The sequence below is a fragment of the Spea bombifrons genome, chromosome 6 (genome assembly GCF_027358695.1).
Source record: "Spea bombifrons isolate aSpeBom1 chromosome 6, aSpeBom1.2.pri, whole genome shotgun sequence".
Classification (NCBI taxonomy): domain Eukaryota; kingdom Metazoa; phylum Chordata; class Amphibia; order Anura; family Pelobatidae; genus Spea; species Spea bombifrons.
The window spans coordinates 35,457,419-35,479,437 of NC_071092.1; the positions used below are offsets into that span (position 1 = coordinate 35,457,419).

The 22,019-nt window shown below is 36.8% G+C and overlaps 1 protein-coding gene across 1 annotated transcript in view; it reads left to right on the forward strand.

Moving 5' to 3' along the window:
* DPYD (dihydropyrimidine dehydrogenase) overlaps positions 1–22,019 on the forward strand; it is a 325,720-nt gene that overhangs the window by 88,649 nt on the left and 215,052 nt on the right. The window contains exon 4 of the mRNA XM_053470008.1: positions 13,730–13,817. Within this exon, the coding sequence (XP_053325983.1) occupies positions 13,730–13,817 (88 nt within the window). The remainder of the gene's footprint in view (positions 1–13,729; positions 13,818–22,019) is intronic.

Genomic DNA, 22,019 nt, shown 5'->3' on the forward strand with positions numbered 1-22,019 from the left:
AATCTCAATATTGTAATTATTGCAACACAAACTAAAGTAGAAATTCAGAGTACTTTATTGATTATTACATAGGAAATCGCAATTGCTTGACCACATGGAGATCTCTATAGCAAGAAAACCATGTTCAAAATCTAGCCTATTATTTAGAAGAGAAAATAATATCAATACAATATGTAACAGAAAATAGTATACAATATAGGTATCCATGAAAGTATAGTACACAGTACAATGGTGTTTAAAAGAAAGTAGCACTCTGACATGTTTAATAATAGATCTCCTTTAGGGTACTTCTCTTTAAATATAGAGTTTTTCTCCTTGCAGCTGTGTACTCTACAAAAACAGCTACCGTTATTGTGTTTATTGCTGCTGGGGTGTGTGTGTTACCTTATTATCTTCACCTAGAATATTTCACATGAACACAACCAGCAATATCAGCCTAACATTTGGTGATTGTATTTTTTTTGGTCTTTTGTCATTGGAAGGGTTACTTTTATTTACATGACAATACAATTCCTAAGAATTACATTAGCACATAATAACAGCAGTGAGTGCACTTTATAGATAAATGTTTGTCAGCACAGAAACATATGCACTATAATATATGATGATCTATACATAAAGTACATTTTAAATTCTGTGATTGCATTGTTCTTCAATTATGAATGGATGTTATGCAGAACTTATTCTTTTAATATTGTCCGTGCTGGCATATATTTAATTTAGTGGCATAGATGCAATATCTAATAATTAAGAACACAAGTCATATAAAACAATATAGAAAAGTAACAAAATTAACATTTGAAGAACAGGTTTGCAATTAATGATTTGAATGTTGCATTTTTTAAATTCAATTTTGAATTGTCTGTATTGTATCTAATCGATCTGATTTTCCTTAAAATGCAATAAAAATGTTAATCTAGACGTCAATAATTGCACTAATGTGGTCAGAAGTATTGATGATCTTTATATGTCTAATGATCATGTATGTAAGAACCATGTAATATGACAATTGACCACTCCATTATTGTACTTTATTTATGTTATAGCCTCTTTAGAAGAGGGGCGAAATATTAAACAATGAGCAAGGAAGTGGGTGGAAACCGTTAAGATGTGTGAGAACTTCATTTTTCACACAAGAGTTCCTCCAGGGACTGTAGCATTCTTTTATCCATCTTTACTCAAGAAAAAAGGTGTAGGGATATTTGGAGTAAAGATGGCTGTACAAGAGTTAGACTAGAGATAAATATGGTGATCCCTTGCAGAAGTATTCACCCTCCTTGGTGCTCTGTGGGATGTTCAAATTCTCCGATATTTTTTTTTTTAACCAAACTGTGATCTGTACTTCTCCACAACTTTGTCCCTGACCTGTTTGAAGAGCTCCTTGGTCTTCATGGAGCCGCTTGCTTGGTGGTGCCCCTTGCTCAGTGGTGTTGCAGACACTGGGGCCTTTCAGAACTGTTGTATATATATTGAGATTGTTTGACAGATCATGCGACACTTAGATTGCACACAAGTGGGCTTTATTTAACTAATTATGTGACTTAAGAAGGTAATTGGTTGCATCAGATCTTATTAAGGGGCTTCATCCCAAAGGGGGTGAGTACATATGCATTTTCCGGTTTAGTTTTCCTTCATTTCACTTCGCCAATTTGGGCTATTTTGTGTATGTAAATAAAAATCCATTGTGGTACCATGCTGCAAAGTCTATGTGAGTGATTTAAGAGTTCAGCAGGTGGCTGCACACGTGATTTCTTGGCCAAGGGCCCTAAAGTGCTTCGTAAGATTTTCATCTCCAGTCAAAGTCACATGTGCCTTCAAAAGAAATAATGCTTACGTGAAAACATTGCGAGATTGTTACAATTGAAAGAGAGGTCTGGGCAAAAGGCTTATGAGGTGTTGCTGAAAGATAACGCTGAAAAAGAAGCGTTCAGTTGTGAGAATATGAATTGTAGCAACTGTATCCCATATAAACAAGTTAGCCAACCAGCTTAAAGGCAAAAACAGTGGATTGGTAGTGATTTCAGCTGGAATACATTTGTAGGGTTTACTATTGTTCCTGGTATCATGTGTTGAGCCGTTTGGAACTGCCTCCCACAATAAATATATTTTTAGCTAATATTTATTAAATAAATAACTACTTTTCTCATTTATACTCAAATGTAACGACAAACAAGACCCTGTGGCATTTGCAAGAAAGATATGGTCAAATATCAAAGTTTAAAAAGGGGAAATGAATTGTGTCTGTTACTTTATGATGATTTTTTTGATGTTTACCAAGTTACTGTTACATCACAGTTGGATGATTAAACATCTGCATAGTATTTCTCAATAAACTCTTTTCTGTGGGCCCTTAAAACTCCGTTAAATGTCTGCAGCCATTGTAAAAAGCCGTAAATAGATTGTGTCAGAGGTGTCTCTGGTACTATAAAGAGGCATTTAGGCAATTCTCATCTTTGTGTTATGATTTTGGGATGAGAGCATCAGAAATTCAATCTGCAGTTGATACTGTACGGTGAAAAATGATGCTCCCAGTTTTGTGCTTGCATTAGCGGTTTCTCTGTGATTGCAAACAGGAGCTGCATTGCAAACAGTTTCATCAAGATTTTTATGCATTGTACATAAGGAGAAGGTGGAATGATGAGTATCTGTGTACCATCAAAAATATATCTTTTACTTTTAAGACAGCTAAATAGGTTCCCCTTGAATCCATAAAACATTCCATTCAAGATTCACTCCAGCTCATGCATTTCCAACATTATGCATGACGTATGCAAATGAGGGACCTTGTGTAATCATGAGTAAGGACAGCGATATATGTACCTTTTACAGGTGTTTTGACTTTGGCATCTCTACGGCCACCACCTTCACTACAGGGCACAGAAACATGTGAGCCTGTCTCATGGAATAAATGGGCCAGTTTGGGAGTTTTGCGATCCCCTCTGTAACTGGTCCACTCAGGGCCAGCCAAATGGAGGGCCTGATCATCCAAGATCTTACCTCCCCCCATTTTTTGCCTCAGGGGGCTTCTGCTCCCTAGAACATGCCACCCTAGGCCTTGTGTCTTTGAATGTGTAAGTTAGTTTTAAACATATCTTTGTTGTCCTAATTGTATTTAATTTTTCATTGCAAAATTATTTATTGTCAGTCTGAAGTTGAAAAGGACCCTATCGATAAAATTTGCCTGGGGGGTCAAGAAACTTAGCTATACCAATTACGACTATCTGGTTGCAAAGGTTATAATGATTCTATTTATTTTATATAAACTACGCAAAAGAGTACGCAAAACTACGAAGAGAGAAAAGAGTGATTCTCTTTTATTTGTCTGCTTTTAGTTAGTTCTTATCTTTCCCTGTATTTTCTATTTGTAACCTAACACGAAGACATGGCCACCTAACAGAATACAGCCTGTGATAACTAGAATACTTACCAGTGGAGCTTCTTACCGCAGTCACTACCCTTCCTCCTTCAATGATCCACAAAAAACATTGTATTCGCCTCACTAGAAGTGACTGTAACTTAACCCCTAGAAACGTCTGCAGAAAACCCATCAACTTTTAAACAGCAGCAGTGTTATTAAGAAACAGGCTGAGGTTTACGGCATAGGTGAAGATGGCACATAACATAAGATTGGCCAAGGGGGCAGGACATGCAGCATACAGAAGCATGTTTAATTCAGTGGGGGAATTTAAACATGCATGGAAAAGCATATGGCTATCATGACAAGAACCAGGACAAAATAAGGTTTGAGGGTTTTACAGCAGGACAATTGGGCAGAGTTGATGGGAAAACCAGTTCTTATTTGCAGTCAAATTCTGTGTAAGGTCAAATAATGCTCTGAGCCCAAATCAGATATCTAAGCACAACAATAGAACACTAGAGCAATGCTAGGCAGAAGACACACAGGGACAAAATGATAGCTCATTAATCAGAAAAACAAGATGAGCTGTTAGGCATCCAGAAGGCCTATCAATGGTTTCACTGTGCATCCATGTAAATGCTTTCAGTTACCTGCGCTGGCATCTTTGCAGTGTGTAGGTTCCTGGACTTATGAATTGGTATATTCAATTCATTTTTTTTAATACTTTTTGTGAAATTTTTCAACTATTTGATAATGGTATCTGTGAATCAATGTTTATGGATTTTGTTTGTCACTGCAATACCTATATTTAAAATTGAAAAGGTGTATATATATATACACCTTTTCAATTTCAATACATATTGAAATCATGGCCGGCCAATATGACTGGAACAAGAGGAGCATCTGCCCTCCTTTGGAATTTTGCTAGGTCAAGCAGAACCATTTGAAATTACACAGTGACAGCAGGGACAGAACAACAATTAAATAGATAGGAAATGAATGATAAAGCAAGCAAATAAAATTAATGTGGGAATAGAAGAAGGAAAGGCAATACTCATTTTATGTCATTAAGAATCACTAAATTAATGAAAGAAATCTGTATATGTGACATTTTATATCAGCTGTCACATAGTCGCTGAAATGGTTGTTGGTCAGGTTGCAGGCTCTTCCTGCACACCAAGGAGCCCACAGTTCACCATTCCAGCGCGTTATGTGACCCTGTGGTAAAAGCACCATAGAGAAAGTTGGGGGTCAGGTAAGGGGATGTGGGAGGGAGCGCGCAAGCTAGTGCCGTGGGGGAGCAAGTATGAATTTATCTTATAATGAGAATGCATATATAAGTGTGTTTGTTAACATAAATGTATATGTGTACAAGAGCATGAATGTGTATTTGTACTTGTGTCAGCATCTGCGTGTGTTAGCATGGATGTGTAAGTGTTTGGGGGTAAAATGGCACAGGGAGGCTGTTTGGGGGCAAAAATGGAATGGACAAGCTGTTTGGGGGCAAAGGCAAGCTGTTATGGTGGTTATGGTGATACTGTGGGACATTTTGCTTATGAAGTCGGGGGGGGTGTTGGATCAATTTTCATACTGGGGCACTGTGATTTCTATTTATACCTAGTTACATTTCTGTTGATAGTTTTGCACTCGACCAGGGGACATATGATTAGCTATGGATGGATGGGTTGATTAAAGTCTTGACGTGGAGAGATCCCGGATATAGTGAAAGCTTGTACATCATGGGCAATTTGGGATAAGATCTACCTTTTAGACAGCTGTCATATATTGCACTCATATAAAACACATTACCATCTGAGTGCATTCTTTTGTAACAATGTTGCTGGGTACTTCCTTGGCCCATGATGGAACGCTTCCCCTTTATCATCTTACATCTTACACAAGCACATTTGCAAAATGGTTTGTATTCTTATAGAGGATGATACACCTATAATTTATCCACACTACCAGACAATCTAAAATAAAAACTGTATTTCAAGATGATTTTACTGAAATTGAAAGGGAATAGTTACAAGCCAACTTTTACTAGTATTGAGTAAAATTGCTTCTATGATATCTAAAATGAGGCTAAATTGCTAAAACTTTCTAATACAGAAATACACATTACAAGGAAATCTTATACTATTCTAGTTCCATAAATTTCTGGAATTTGACTTGACCGGTACTTAATATTTGATCTGCCCATCAGGTCATTTGATATCTAAATTGTATCTCAAAATGAAGACACATTTATTGAAAATATCATTTTTAGACCTTTTTGAAAGTAAACAATTTGCAATGCAAAGATCAACAGGGATCCGAAACGATGGAAATATGGCATATATACGTAACTTGGTGCATGTAAGCGAACATGATGCATGGTCATGGCTTGTTCTAGTTAATTTAGTAATGGTATGTAAATAATCTGTACGCCAGGATAATTTAAATATTTCTAATATCAAACATAATCTGCATCTCTGCATATACTGGCTGCATCTTCCTCGCTAAATGCAGTACTTAAACAAAATACTGTGTGAACAGGCTGATATGTAATTCTGCCAAAAGCATCTGTAATAACCTTTGACATCCTAAATCTGCTGGTATTTTGTAGCATAACCTGGTATTATTCTGTTTGTTTAAGTGTGAAAATAAATATATATATATATGTATTCCTTTATGTATTTTAAGATATTTGTGCTATTTTTAACCAAAGTATGATATTTCAATAAGCCTTCCACTTTCCACGTCCTGAGCTGGAGAAAAAAAAAATGACTTCCCCTTAATTGCTAATAAGCAGAATTGTTAATGCTTGCAAACTCACCTACAGGTATATTTTAATGTAAGAAGAGAAAAGTAGAATAAAAATGTCATGTTTTTTTTTTTTGTGAACAATTAATTCTTTCAAACCCCTAAAAGTGGGGAAGAAATCTAAAGGGGAAGTTGATCCAAAAGAATGAAAAAAACCCTACTTGGGGCAATTACCAATTATGCCACAACAGGGGAAAAAATGCCTTCTTGATTCCATAGCGGCAATCAGATTACTCCCTGGATCGACTTTCTAATATGACTGTCCTTTTAGCAGTTGTAGCCCTATACTTTTCAAGGTTGTTGGCAAGTGCAGTCCAGCAGACCATGGAATTCTTGATTCAATGGTGTATGTATAGCGCTTGTCAAAGCATTGTCATGCAACATGTGCAGTAATAGTTGTCCATGTTAAGATAGCTGCATTGTGTTTGCACAGGAATATGGCGACCACAAATCAGTTAATTATTTGCATAATTACAACCCAACATATGATTAGCAACATAAATTGTAAATCTAAAACCATGTGGATCTTCTCTTGCCATCCAATTCGAAATTTGGCTTCCAAAGCTTCGTAAAATAAAAAGCATAGGTCTAACCTTATGAATACTATGATAACGTAATCTAATAATTGGTAGTAGCCCTAGGTTTTTCTATAATTACACATCTAAAAGATTATATCATATTGCTCACATTCTAATTTTATATAAGTACTTTTACAATGGGGCAGGCACGTTCCCTGAGCCTTTCTCCAGGATGGGGTCTAGCAAGGGTGAGGTATTTAGGCATGGGTAAAATATACAGAAAGATTTAAGAAGCTTTTTCAGCAGCCATATAAACTAAGCTTTCAACCTATCCATAGTCACATGATTAAGCTACAATTAGTTTGGTGAGATAGAAATATGGTATGGTTTCAGAATAAACTCTAGGCACTTTATGCATTTTGGTAATACAGACAATGTAAAAATCATCAGAACGGCACCTATAAACATCTGCCGTATATACCTGTGTCATATGGAACTGCCCCAGGACCAAATCCTACCTTTGCTAGATTATACTTTTGTAAATCATTTCTAGGCATGTTAAAATGTCCCTTTACCCTATATCTAAAATATTGTATTGTAAAACACCTTTTTTGCCTTTTTTTATCATTTATACTGAAAAAAACTAACCACATTAACTTTTTCGCTTGCTTTCTTTCAAATATTTTTTCTTGGCTAAATTAAGAAAGCTAGTTGTTTAAGTATGGTAATAATGCTAATATGTGAACGCAGGAATCTTCATTATCTCTATTAAATTAGTGAATTGCAAACCAATAGAATAATTTAAAGAAAAACCCTAAAAAAAAACCACCCAAGTCTTTACAAAAGCTTGTGCAAAACTGAGGAATTATTATATCCAGTCTCATATAACCTTTTCTTAAGGGCAATATATATATATATATATATATATATATATATATATATATATATATATATATATATATATGATAAACATATCAAGAATAAAAAAGTAAACTACAATTAAGGTGCACACAAGTATGGACTGTAGCAATTCAAAGAACATGTCCATATATTGTGTCTATGTTCAGGTCACTTCCCCATAATGCTATGTGATATTCCACTGACCAGTATCATGCATACATTCAATTTTGTGAATATTTTAATATTTATATTTCATATACAGAACTCATCCAAATATTTTAACCTCTTGCTAATAAAATGATACCAGTGTTTTGCATGTTAACTTTCCTTTTAAAATGATCCTCAAATCAAATTCCTAATAACAGCAGAGCCTGAATCTGAAAAGACAAATTTAAAAGGCTGGACCGAGCATTACAACTTATATTTAAATGCTGCTTTGATGGAAAAATTATGTTAAAGGAATGCTTATTGCAATTTGCTTCACTGTCCCTTAAATACTATGGATGTGATTTTTCATGTTATCCATCATTTAAAACAATTTAGGTAATAACACTCTGGCATGCGCCCCCAACTATTTTATTTATGTCATTTGCTTAGCTTAGCGGAATGCGGTGCCTTTCTTATTTGCCAAATGCACTTTGCAATATTTGTTATGGCATGGTCAACGTATAATTTATTGTCAAATAGAAAAATAGGTCAACGGTAATGTCACTTGATGATCAACCCCCCAAGTTTAATAAAACATCACACCAGCGTGTATTCTAGCACAGCAGTTGATATTTTATTAAGACTACCTGGCTATAGCAGTAGGGTAATTACTGTGCTGTCAGAGTGATAAGTGGGATTAATGGTTGTGTGATGCACTTTGGTCTGAATAGTGCTCAGAGAATTGCAAGATGGTATTATTATAACAGCCTGTCTGCAGTGGCATATTCCCAGTAATAAAAAAAATAAATAAATAGGAAAGTCTATATTTTGTGCCTGAATTGCACCCCCCCCCTTCATTTGCATGTGACATTTTCAGCAGCTGTTTATACGCAAGGTACGGCAACTCAATAATTAAAAAAGGAATTAGTTGGTTACAAGATTTCTAGCCATACCTAGTAGTTTGTGCAATGGCTTTGGTGCATAATTCAACTCCACTGTCTGTTTTTAGCAAGAAATCTGATAATATAGCACATTTTCTATATTTCTGATTTATAGTAGACACTGAAGGACCTCAGTGTCTCTCCTTGCACTCGAGATTGGAGAGATCATAAGCCTATGCAGCACTGAATGATCAGCCAAATCACTGCACCTTGTGCCATGTGTTCTGGAAAATTGGCCTCAATAGTGCTTATCATATTCAAGCAATCATTTTCCTGGCAGTGGTACATGCCGTGGCACAATGGGAAAAAAAGAAAGTTGTAGATAGTCATTACTAGCGTTGGATTAAAAATAACCTTTACAAAGCTACTTGGCTATTTTTAGAATCAGTTCTAGTTTTTGCATAATATAACGTTTTCAGGCAGCTGAGCGTTTTCGTTTTTGTAGTAGCCCAATCTACTAGACAAACACCTCGACTCTTTAGAGAGCATGAAATTCCTGATGGATCAACAGACTTCATTGTAGCCCATGGAGCAGCACAGCTTAGTGAAAAGGGCCCTGACACTGCGAAGAGGTGGGCTTCTCCTGTCCTCCTGTGACCTTCTGGTGGGCGGTAGCGGTGATTGCCAACTGGAATGAAAATGCCTGATCACGCATTTCTTATACAGCAGCGTATCATTACACACAGTCAGCAGGAAGCCAGCGATGCTGATGGGGGAGTCCTGCAACAATGATAGGACATACCGGTACATCCTAATGGGTGTCTTGGCACAGATTTTAAGCGGTATGTCCATATGGCCACAAAGGGGTTAATGTGATCACTCTCTTAATGTAGTGTAAGTGCAGAAATATTGCTTTTATTATTTTCATGTCAGCATCAAGATTATTCCATAAGCAAATTAAAGTGTGGTGTCTGATCGAATGAACAGCTGATGGCATGATTGTGCTTTCAGCTACAATAACTTATGCATTCCCACTTTACGACTTCTTTATGCATAGAAAATGGACCAAGAAATATCAAAATATTAGGCTTATTTATATGACAAGTGGTTACATGAAACAGCCAAGGAATGATGCCTTTTATACAATGGGTTTGTGTCTTAAAGCTAATTGACCTTTCGTTTAATGTAGACCAGAAACACATCCGCTTCTAACTCATTTAATACTTCGATACTGCTTTTCCATGTCAGTGCCATTTTGATGTAGGTATGTATCATTTATGAGTTGCTGGGGGCTTTTATCTGTATTATTCTATATCAGTATTTTTTTAATCTCCATATTTTCCCTCCCCCTGTATCATAACGATTTTACATTACTTTAAATACATGACTGTTACATGTCTTGCTAAATTTTAGCAAGATTTCTTGACATAAACAGACATAAAATCATAATTAAAATATATTTTATATAGAAATTAATGCTCTTTTTCTATACATCTGCTCTCCACACTCCTAAGCAAACTTACCTCCCTCCCTTCTATCTTTTATGGCCACTGTCTTAAGTCCAATCGTTTACAAAAATAAAATAGTATCAGATAAAACATTGTCCCCTGTGATGCTACTTATGTGGTACCACAACCCCTCTCCTTGCCAGTAGTCCCCATCAACTGCTTAGTCCTGTTGCCATAACAATGTTCCTGTTGTCCTTTTTTCCCTCCTGTCTCACTACCTGCCCACTTGACAATATTTCCTTGCACCTCCTTCCTTCTATTTCTAGTGTATTTACACCTAACCTAATCCCTCTCTGCTTCCATTGGAATGTTCAAATCCCTCTTCAAACATGTCCCTCTCCTATAACCCCACATCCTCCTCTTACTACCTACTTATGTCACTTATCCTCATGGTCTCCAAACCACTACATAATTTGAACCCTACATTTTCTAATCCACTATTTTTGTTTTACTCTGTAAAATATTACTTTCCAATGCTCCAGTTTCTATCCAATCACTATGACAGTCCACCAAGATTTCCAACTATCAGTTCACCTCACTTACCCTCTGGGACCACTCTACAGCCTTTGACTCCCTTCTTCAGTTAACTGTTCACTCTTATGATATATGTTACATAGCTCTCTCTTAAATTATGTCACTCTCACCATACCTTTAGCGTCTCTCCTCCTCAGGCTTTTGTTTGTCTCCTTGACTGGTCTCTGTTGGTGTTTTTTAGGACTCAGTTCTAAAGCCTCCACTTTATTTACATACCATCGGAAGTCTTTTATGGATCCTATTGTCCCCTCTGTGCTCATGACATCCTAATTTACCCTTACTCTGTGTACTCCTCACCCTGTCTTCTAACTCAACTCGCTATCTCTCTGAAATCACACCCTAGATGGCATTTCACTGCTTTAATCTCAATATCACAAGGACTGAGCTTGTTATTCCTCAGTCTCTTATATTTTGTGATAACCCCATCACTGTTTACATAACAGTCCAAGTTTACTGCCTTGACATTACACCTCATCGTGGTCTCTCATTCACCTCTCACATTTAGTCATACACCAAAGCCTGGGAAATATCTCTTGAATGTGTCCCTTCCTCACACAAGATGCTATTAAAATATGAATTTGGTCCTTTGTTATATCCTATCTGGTTCATTGCAACTCTCTACTAAGTAGCCTGATCCTCCAATTTCACTTCTCCAATCCATTTTCTGTTGCCACACTCACTACCCATTCAAAATTAAAACGGTTGATCCTTGCCTACAAAGAGCTTAACAACATTGTGCCCCCTGTTTTTCTGCTGTTATCTCCAAATGGCTCTACCTGTTTGGGAATGTGCCAAAAGAAATCTTTCTTTTGCTGTTTTGTAAATTATATTTTATTGTTATTCTTTCTGATGGTTTTTGGTATCATGTTTTCCTGACTCTGTTTTGCATTTTAAATAACACTTGTGGTATTGATGTACATTATATTACTACGGTTTTACAATTATTTTGTGAGGATCATAGAACTGTGCCTTTTTGTAGCATTGATGAATAGCAACATTTTGAAAGGCTTTTTTGCAAGTGTGCCCCTATATAACATTTATCTTGACAGGCCATTGCTTCACATACAAACTACAGAAGCAGACGCGGGTCTGATTGCATCTGTCTCTCTGCTCGTATTTTGCTGTTGGGCTACAAACATTTTCTTTTTGTGTCTTTATTGTAAGGTCAAGTCGGGAGCAGATGCTGCTTATCATGGTTACCAATCTTTCACATAAGAACAGATAGATTTAGGAGAACAAGAGAAACAAACAAAAATAAAATAAATGTGAATAAATACCAACTTTGTAGCATGTCTGTTAGTTCTGTCATCAGTAGATAAAAGTCCAGTAAAGGTGCAAATATTATCAATTTACAGGCAAGTTAAACCGTAGCAAGGTTATCATTTTAGTGGTAGAAATAGATTTACCAAATACTTTAATGCAGAAAAAAAATATTTGTCCTTTGTCTGTTCATGTTTAATTTAATATTCCTGAAATCTGCTAGTGTTTGGCAAATGCAATAAAAATATTTTAGAATATTTAGAATATGTTGTGAATATTGGCCAGTATTGGTGTAAGCGATTTTATATAACATGCTACTACTACGGTACTACTGTACAATGATGGGGCTTTATCATGTAGAATCTGTGGTTAGCTGCCATTCTTAGATTTACCTGCATGGGTCGAAGCTGGTTGAATGCCACACTGATGAGATGGAACAAGATGTAGTTCATGTAGTTCCGAATGGGCCATGCTCAAAGCTATATACCGTATTGGCTCGAATATAGGCCGCACTTTTTTCCCCCACTTTAAGTTTTTAAAGTGGGGGTGCGGCCTATATTCGGGGTCTAGCGCCCGACGCCCGGGACATGCAGTCCCGGGCGCCGGGCAGGCAGCGGGGTTAAGATACAGATCCCCCGCAGCGGTGCAGGGGACCTGCATCCTTCTCCCCGATACGCTCAGACAGCCTCCCCTGCCAGCACTTCCCACGGGGGGGGGGTGCCGGCACGGGAGGTTATCTAAGCGTTTTACCTCTGCCCACCCCCGACTTACCGGAGCAGACTCCCGGGTGTCTTGCGGGGCCGGCGGGAGACATTTACGCAATACGCAAATGCAACTTCCGGTAACGGTACCGGAAGTTGCATACGCGTATTGCGTAGATGTCCCTCGCCGGCCCTGAAGACACCCGGGAGTCTGCTCCGGTAAGTCGAGGAGGGGGGGCAGAGGAGGACAGCGGCAGCGTATCGCGGGGAGGGAGGACAGCGGCAGCGTATCGCGGGGAGGGAGGACAGCGGCAGCGGATCTCGGGGAGGGAGGGCAGCGGATCTCGGGGAGGGAGGGCAGCGGATCTCGGGGAGGGAGGGCAGCGGATCTCGGGGAGGGAGGGCAGCGGATCTCGGGGAGGGAGCGCAGCGGATCGCGGGGAGGGAGGACAGCGGCAGCGTATCGCGGGGAGGGAGGACAGTGGCAGCGTATCGCGGGGAGGGAGGACAGTGGCAGCATATCTCGGGGAGGGAGGACAGTGGCAGCGTATCTCGGGGGGGAGGACAGTGGTAGCATATCTCGGGGAGGGAGGACAGTGGCAGCATATCTCGGGGGGGAGGACAGTGGCAGCATGTTTTTTTTGGTGCTTTTTTAAAGAAAAAAAACTTTTTCTTTAAAAAAGCACCAAACTTTTAGGGTGCGGCCTATATACGGGGGCGGCCTATATCCGAGCCAATACGGTATATAAAGTAGCAGGCTTATGCAATTTTGGTTGGCCCATGTTACAATGGGTAAGAAATCAAGAACTGTGTAATCTCTTCGTACATTACAGCTACAGGACACCCACTTAAATAAGACAACTTTCTTTGCTCCACTCTCATTTTTCCTAATAAGGAAAAAAAAATAATCATGAACCTCGTAGTTATCTACGTAATAACCAATGGATAAAGCAGCTATGACCTAGACATAAGTTTCAGTATGGATTTTGTTTAATGTTTGTGATTATATGTAATTGGACTGCATTTTTTATATATAAAAAAAAAATTGCTGTGCATTAATAATTGCTAGTCTTAAAAACGCTAATTTCTGATTGTTCAATGCTTTATGTTCTTATAGGTGCTTGAAGTGTGCAGATGCTCCTTGTCAAAAGAGCTGCCCAACTAACCTGGATATCAAGTCATTTATCACAAGTATTGCCAACAAGGTATAGTAAGGTCCTTCTTTGGATAACATGGTTTTCATGGTACAACATCATCCACTTGGAATGAATACAATACCTACATCTTTGTGTGTATTGTACACAAGTGGTAATAGGACATTGAATGCATATGTACACATCTGGGTCATGAGGAGTAAGGGGAACATGGACCAAAACTGAGCCTGCTAACAACATACCCCCACCATTGCTGGGCTGAGAATTTCATGCCAGCCCCATAAATCACCACCTTTATCCTCCTCTTCATATCCCCCAATATCATCATATCCCCCATATTCATAATATTAATTGACAACCTCTTACTAAGGTCTACATTCATATTACAAACTTAAAAATTAAGTACATTTATATGGGACTAATGTATAATGCTGGGAAAAAAATTTGTTTTTTTTAACTTTATTATTATTGAAATTAAGAGGCAAACTATGTAACTGGAACCCTGATTCTTTAAAAATCCCTATATCTTTTCATAGTTGTCATTATATGTATTAGATCTCTGTGTTAAGACTGATAGCTTTAGTGTATGAAGTTCAAATCCACTCAGTACAAGCTGTAAGCAGACACATCCAGCTGTGATCACTTTAATTATTAATCCATATATATATAAAAAGAGATGTCCAGGCTTGCTTGTGTGATCCTTCATTCAGACTCCATGCTTTGTAGTATTATTTTACATGCGGTTAACCCAAGTCCTTTGTCCCTTTAACAGCTGAGTAACACAGCCTACAGATGCTGTGTATTGATTTTATAATCCGTTGTGGTTGATACTCTCCTTGGAGGTCTACCGGAAACTCATACTGGAATAAGCAAGCTATCCTTAGTCCTTACTTTTGGAGGTTTGCTAATTTAAAAAATATTTATATATTGTTTGAGGAGAGAGCTCAGGCCTGGACTGGCCATCTGGCACACCAGGCCAATGCCCGTAGGCTGCTAGGGCCAAATACTTACCAATACTGCCACTCCAGTGGCAGATCGGGTACAACAGTGTATGGTCAACGACTGTCACACACTGAGTATAAAAATATAACATGCAGCCTTGCTAATGCAGCCTGAGGCCACATAGTTTAATATTTTTAACATTTTTAGTTTAAAATAAAGGCTCTTGTATTCGGGCTCTTTTCTGAACTTTATATAGTTGGAAGAGCTGTATTTGAGTGACAAATGTAATGAAAACCAGTGATAGTCCTGGCGAGAAATTACAGATTATCCCAAATCTCAAAAAGCAACAGAGATAAAAACTGTTCAAATAACCTCCTGAGATTGTGCTCTCTCTTTAACATTTGATAATATCGAGGCTTGCAAAGCTGTCTACTCACTTAAGTGGCACCTCGAACTTGGAAAACAGGTAATGCTCACTGTTGGAGGTGTTTGATTTAATCTAGAACATTTGCTGTCAACCGCTAAAGCTCTGGGTTTTTGATGATTTCCAGAATGCTAGCAAATTAAATAATGAATCTACAAAGTGGTTTTTACCTTTAAACATGGCTTTGAGTGATTGGCCAATTAGTAATTATAGAGACATATTTGCTGCATTGTCATGCAATTGTATCCTTTAAATTCAATTCAGATTTTTTCTTTCTTTTTCCAAATTTCCATATGTCTGAAACCCTCAAGATCTCTCTAAAATATAAATGCAAAAATAATTACATACTTGCTTTTAGTGGTCTGTTGGTTTCAGAATACTGTATACTGTATCTATGTGCCAATTAAATACTAGCAGCTATTTGTATTTAGTACTTAAACTGCAGAAGAGAAAAATGAAGGTAGTGATAGTAAACTATGGATAAAGATGAATTGTAGGCAATGCAGGGTTGGTGGTATCCTTGTTAATCTAGATCCATCTATATTCCCAGTGCATGTGTGTTTGGGGGGACGTAAATAGATTTTCATTTGCTTCTGAGCCCAAAACTAAAGAAATAGGGATAGGCCCATTTACCAAATTACCAGCAAATTCCCTTTCGTATACCTAAATTTTTTGCTCATCATTCATCAATTCAACAATACACAATTGATGTTTTCCTATAGATATCTATCTAGGACTTGTGTCTAGAGATGGGTAAAAAGCCTAGTTTTCGTTGATTTTGTACGTCTTTTATATGAAAGAGGGCATATTTGCTTGTTGCTGTTGATATTCTCTCTGTCTATTCCCAGCAAGTAGGTATTAGAAAAAAGCAAACACACTTTAGCCTTAATTTCTGTGGTGGATGAACCAAACATTTTTGACAGCCTTTTAAAAAAAAAAAAAAAAAAAAAATCAACCATGTATTTTTTTTGTCTAGTGGACACTTAAACTTTATCTGCTCTAGTATTGTAAATAATTGAACACCAGCCCCATATTTCATGGTGCATTTTTTGGGCACACTGGACATGTCAGGCTCCTAATATTTTTTTGTTCAGAACAGAGGCAAACCCTGCATTTTAAAGTAATTAGATACGAAAACACATAGTTCCTAATATCACTGTGGCCCATGACATCATGTAATGGGCTACAACCAACTGAAAGAGCACCGGTTGAGCTTGTATAGTGCAATAAAAGTTTAAAAATTAACCAAATTAGATAAAATACTGAAAACAACAATATTTAAACCATAGAAATGGTAAAAACAGGTACCAAAAAGGTAAAAAAAATAAAAATAAATAAGAGTTAAAATCTATGATCAAGATGGAGGGGGACACGTGTGAGCTGCATGGATTATCAGAGTGAGCGAGTTTGTGTGTATATATATATATATATATATATATATATATATATATATATATATATATATCTATGGGTAAGTGTATATTATTAGAATGGCTGTATGTGTATGTAAGTGTATGGTTTTAGATGCATGTTCATTTACGTGTATGTTAGTATGCGCGTATACATGTGTGTTTATATGTGTAAGCGCATGGTGTAAGAGTGGTTATGTGTGTGTGTGAATGTATGTATAAGTGTATGGTATTGCAGGGGCTGTGTGTGTATGAATGTGTAAGTCTTTGATGTTAGAGTGATGTCTATTTTCTCCTTAGTGGTAACCTCCATATGCTATTAAATGCAATAACTTTATTGAAACCAACTATATGAATAAATGAATGCACTTGAAGCATAGAATTTCCCTCAGATGTCAATCTGAAAACTAAAATAGAATGGCTGACAGATGGTTCTAGTTGCCATAGTTATAATTACACAGAGAAAAATGTTGTAAGGTTTAGCGACACCAAGTAAAGACGACATTGTATCAATTAAGCAAACGCAGAGACTCTTTTCTTGCAAAGAACTGTCACAAAGTCTTTTGTAAGGCCAATTTTTAAAAGTTACTTTTCATTTAGTTGTAAGAAGTATTCTTAAGGATTTTTTTTTTACTATTAATTTTCAACCTACCTGTCATAAACTCATTAAGGATAATCATTTAGAGCATGTTTCTATACACCTCCAGATTTCTAAAGCAGTAATATGCATGACAAACTTTTATAGGCACTAGGTTGAGCAACCATTTATAGTATAAAGACAAATTTGCAATTCCTACAAATCCGAATGCACAAGTCTAATCATAAGAAGTCGTCAGTTTGTTAAAAGTCATATGCATAAGTTATTCACCAAAGGCAGATTGAGAGGGTCTGTTATGAGTTAGTGGTTAAGGGAAACATCTTGCCCATCTTTGGCCATACCATCTAGCTGATCTATGCAGCTGCATAAAGTGCCAGCCTGGTTTTGGATGCCACCACAAGATTCTCTTTCAGCAGGCTAGTGCATGTACAGTAACAGAGGCCTGTGGGACACAAAGTTTTTTTTTAGGGTAGATGATGATAAAAAATGCTGCGCCTCCTCTGTGAGACATGTGATTGGGTCCCCCAAGTTCCTCTTACACGCACGCAAGAACATACTTACACACACCCTAACAAACTAACATATTTACACATATACACTAACGTACACACAATAAGTACTCTTGTAAACTAACACATACTTGCACATACATACTAACACACACAAACACTAGCATACATACTTACACATAGTAACAACCACAGTACAAACCTGGGGAGGGGTGGCACATTCTGGCCTGGGAGGTAGGTAATGCTGAGTGGCTGCAGGGGCCTCTGTTATGCCAGCGTCCTGTTTTTGTCCATAGTTTAAGCTGCCTCACTGGCTTATGATGACATGTGATATTAAGTATTAGATTTAATGTATAATACGCAGTTGTTAGTTAATATTTCAATTTTAAAATGATCTGCCATTTTATGTAAAGTGTTGTTTTGGCAAAATGGCTACAGCCCTAACATTAAAATCAAAAAAATATGTTCAAATGTCACTGGATTGTTAAGTAAAGTTTTTGTAGGTGCCCATGTTTATATTATATATATATAGACTTATATTATATAGACTTTTTTTTAATTTCACAGTTGTATAAGTAGTTATGTTCTGTTGGTTCCCCAACTGTCTCTACCATTTATCATGCCAGCATAAACCTACTCCTGGCTACTTTTTTTTTGGCAAAAATGAACAATTCAAATGCTATGAAGCACATCAAGAACCTTAAAAATATTATAACATGACTTCAAGTCTGTCCATTGCTTAACAATCATGAAAGGCTTTGCTATCTGTGTGCAAGTCTGTTTTCTCATAATCAGTCCCCTGCAATGACATAGCAAACCAGTAAGAACATGTGTTATTATTTTAAACAATATTCATGATCTGTCATGCTGATTTAAAGAAGGCTTAAAAATAACTAAACTAAAGCACATGGCATAGTACAAATTAAGGGATTTTAGTACATGCTCAAGGTTTTTATACCTTTAGTACCTGTTAAGCATTGAAATCCTTTAATAATCACCTTAGTTTGCATCCAAAATTTCCTACAATCAAGAACTATTTTGCTTTTCAAACACAGCAAAATTATCTTTTAAGCTTTTTTTTATCTTTTAATGTTGAAATGCCCTGTAAAGATCCCATTGCATAAAACACATTTTGATTTTTTTGAGCTAGCTTACCTTTTGCTGGCACTATAATCACACAATAGTGTCACTTAAAATGTCAGACTGCTCCTTGACAATCCGTATTTAAAAGAAAATGAAAATAAAATCTGTATCTTTAGAGATCTCCAAAATGTTTAAAATTGTGGTTAGCAATAAGACCATGTGTTATGTCAGATCAATGCAGTATATTTTTATATCATACTTTGAGTGTTTTTTATGGTGAAATAAAATCTACATCTTGTTATGCCATTAAACCTATGTTTAACCTTTTGAGTCCCAGGGACTTAGTAATGCATTTTAATGTATAACCCTTCACTTTATTGGCCTCAAAAATGTTATTATCTGTCTCCGTCCCTCTTCAAGTGTTGTCTTGAAGATTTATCCTTAGTAGTATACTACTGTACTAACACCCCTTTATTAAATGGGTTACCACAGGTAAAAGAGGCTATGGATTACCGATGGCTCCTAAACAGATCCCCTCTTTATTCCCATGGAAACTAGGATGTCCATTTATGATCCTCTGACCTCCCTCTTTCTTCAATAGTTGAACTTGATACCTTATATTGGGCTAACATAAAAACAGATCTAAAGTTACTTAAGCTTTCAGGACCTCAGAGGTCTCTTCTCCATATGCTTCCCTCTCTCTCTCCATTCCCTTTTTTTCACACCCCTATTCCCACTCTTCACTCTCCCATTTGTATGATAGAAATTCACTTATTTAATATATGCATCTGCAACAAATTCACTGCGTGAAATTAATCTTTAATAAGAACCTCATGACAGTAGTCATTTTAGCTGGAAATACAAGGAAATATTTTGATGTTTTTGGTGGTTTTGTAATTGCTCATAAGAAAATTGGCCTTTTAGTTTTCCCACACTAAGCAGAATAGGAACAACATATTTTTAGGAGTAAAGAAATGCAGTAGCTCTGCCCATTTTCAATACATTAATGGGACTGATTTGCTTACCAATAAATTGTATGTCTATACTTGTACAATGTCTCTATGAGCACTTTGGACGTTGATTTGGCTCTCAAAGCTACCTTCGATCATTTTAATGCTACCAATGGATCTCTCATCCCATTTATTTGTGTAAAAAAATAAAAAACATCATAAATTAAATGACATAAAATATATAGGAATCATAGTCCTTGTATTTTACTAGATTAATTAGTAATAAAATAATATAACTTTCTTGATTCAGCAAGTTTTAAATTAAAATAGGCTTTTAAAAGCATTTTTTTCTTCAGGTGCTTGAGTATTGATTCTACATATTTTAATGGTGTTTCCTAATGTAGGAATACTCTAATTTGCATGCGAGTGCTGCAGCCTTTCTAAATGATCCATGAGGATACCAATCCTGTCTGCATCTTCCTGATTATAGATGTCTATTTAAAACTCTGCTTCTGTTGTCTCGGTTACCAGAGTAGTCTTTATTGACATTTTGATGAAGGGAAGCCGAGAAAAGGCTACACAATTATCTAACTGATAAGCAAAAACCTCGGGAAAAAAAGAGCAGATATAAATACATATGTTAGGTGGACATAATCACACACATCTACAAAAACATTCCTATATTTGTGTGCATGTATGATAGATTTTATTGGCATAATACAGGAGATTTTACAATTATCCAAATAATATACACTGTTTTAAGTGTAAATATAAGGTTTTACATCCTGGAATAAAAGAATTAACAGAATAAAACCTTGCAACAGGAGAGTATAAGTATTTGGTGTTTATGTGTATGTTAGTGTGTGGTGTTAACATGAGTGGGCGCTTAAGTATTTGTGGTGTGTGTGGATGTTTGGTATATGGTGTTAGCATGTGTGTCGGTGTATAGAGTGTCAGTAGTAAGCCTATGGTTAGTGATACAAGGGAGAGGAGGCAGATTGTGTGTATGGTGTTAGAGTGAATGGATGTTAGAAAGAGTTTGCATGTTAGTAAGTACATGTGTTTTAGTTGGGGGGGGAGCGCAAAACAAATATTCTACCCAGGCACCACTAGCCCTAGGCCCACCACTGACTTACAAATTCTGATAACAAGACTTAAAGATGGCTGCTTTCTAATATAAAAAAAATACTTATTTTAACCCTTTGAGCGACAGTCACGTCTGAGATATGTGGTTGGCTAGTAATGCTTGCATACTTGGTGGCACTCTTCTTCTGCCCTTTAAAAGCATCTTTTTTTTTAGTAAAGGCTGCTGAACCATTTAGCAGCACTTTCTCCTACGTCTGGCGGAAGCTCTCAATATATGCACAAGACTTCTATTATAGGTGATTATAGATTATTATAGAAGTGCAGCAATAGTGGTTGCTACTTATTAGTTTAACTGATTAACAGCACATGTATCAGCAGAGTATAAACAACCAACAATGCCAGCATGCAGGAATAATTGTTTTATCAATGCTTACGGTGGCCCCAAGAGCATGGAGGATACATTGCATCCTCCATTGACTTGAATGACAGTCATAAACTTCACTAGCAAGTATAGCTTTAATAAACTCTTTAGAGAAGCACTAAACTCCCTTAACACCCATCTCACTGGAAACAAGATGGATGGATATTTCTAATGTTTACTCTTGACTGGGCTATGGATATGTGGGGTTATAGGTGGGCTTTCTATACCCAAGGTTAAAAATTAATTACACCATCTGTATACCTTGTGTACAGTATCTGTGTATATACATCCATTAGCATGAGGCTGTACAGGTAAATATTATCCTATGCTCAGCTCCTGCAGGCTGACGTGTCTTGCAAATAGTAGTGCAAATTTCTGGAAGTTACTTCAGTTTGTTGAATACTAACGTAATAGCTGTGATATACAGCTATTCATATTTCAGGCCATGAGCTGTTCCCTGTAGCCAGTGAACATCAGCTGTCCTTGTGTTTGAGGATATACAATGGTTGATGGCAAACTCATTACTAATATTCTATGTATGCAATTGTTGTTTTTAAGTATTTAATTTGTTTCAAGTTCTTCTTAAATAAGTCAGATGTGATTTGTTTTTGCAATATTTATTTATGATATGCAATGACAAGAATATATTTCTCTGGCAATATCTGCCAATGTAAACTCGCAAAAGCCTTACTGAGGCTTATAGTGTAATTTTGGATATTTCATCAGGCGTTCTGCAAGTACTTTTTTAAACATTCAATTTCTATTCATACACATGTAACCTTTTTCCTCCTGACCTATGAAAATATGTAGTTGCAATTCCAACATTGAAAA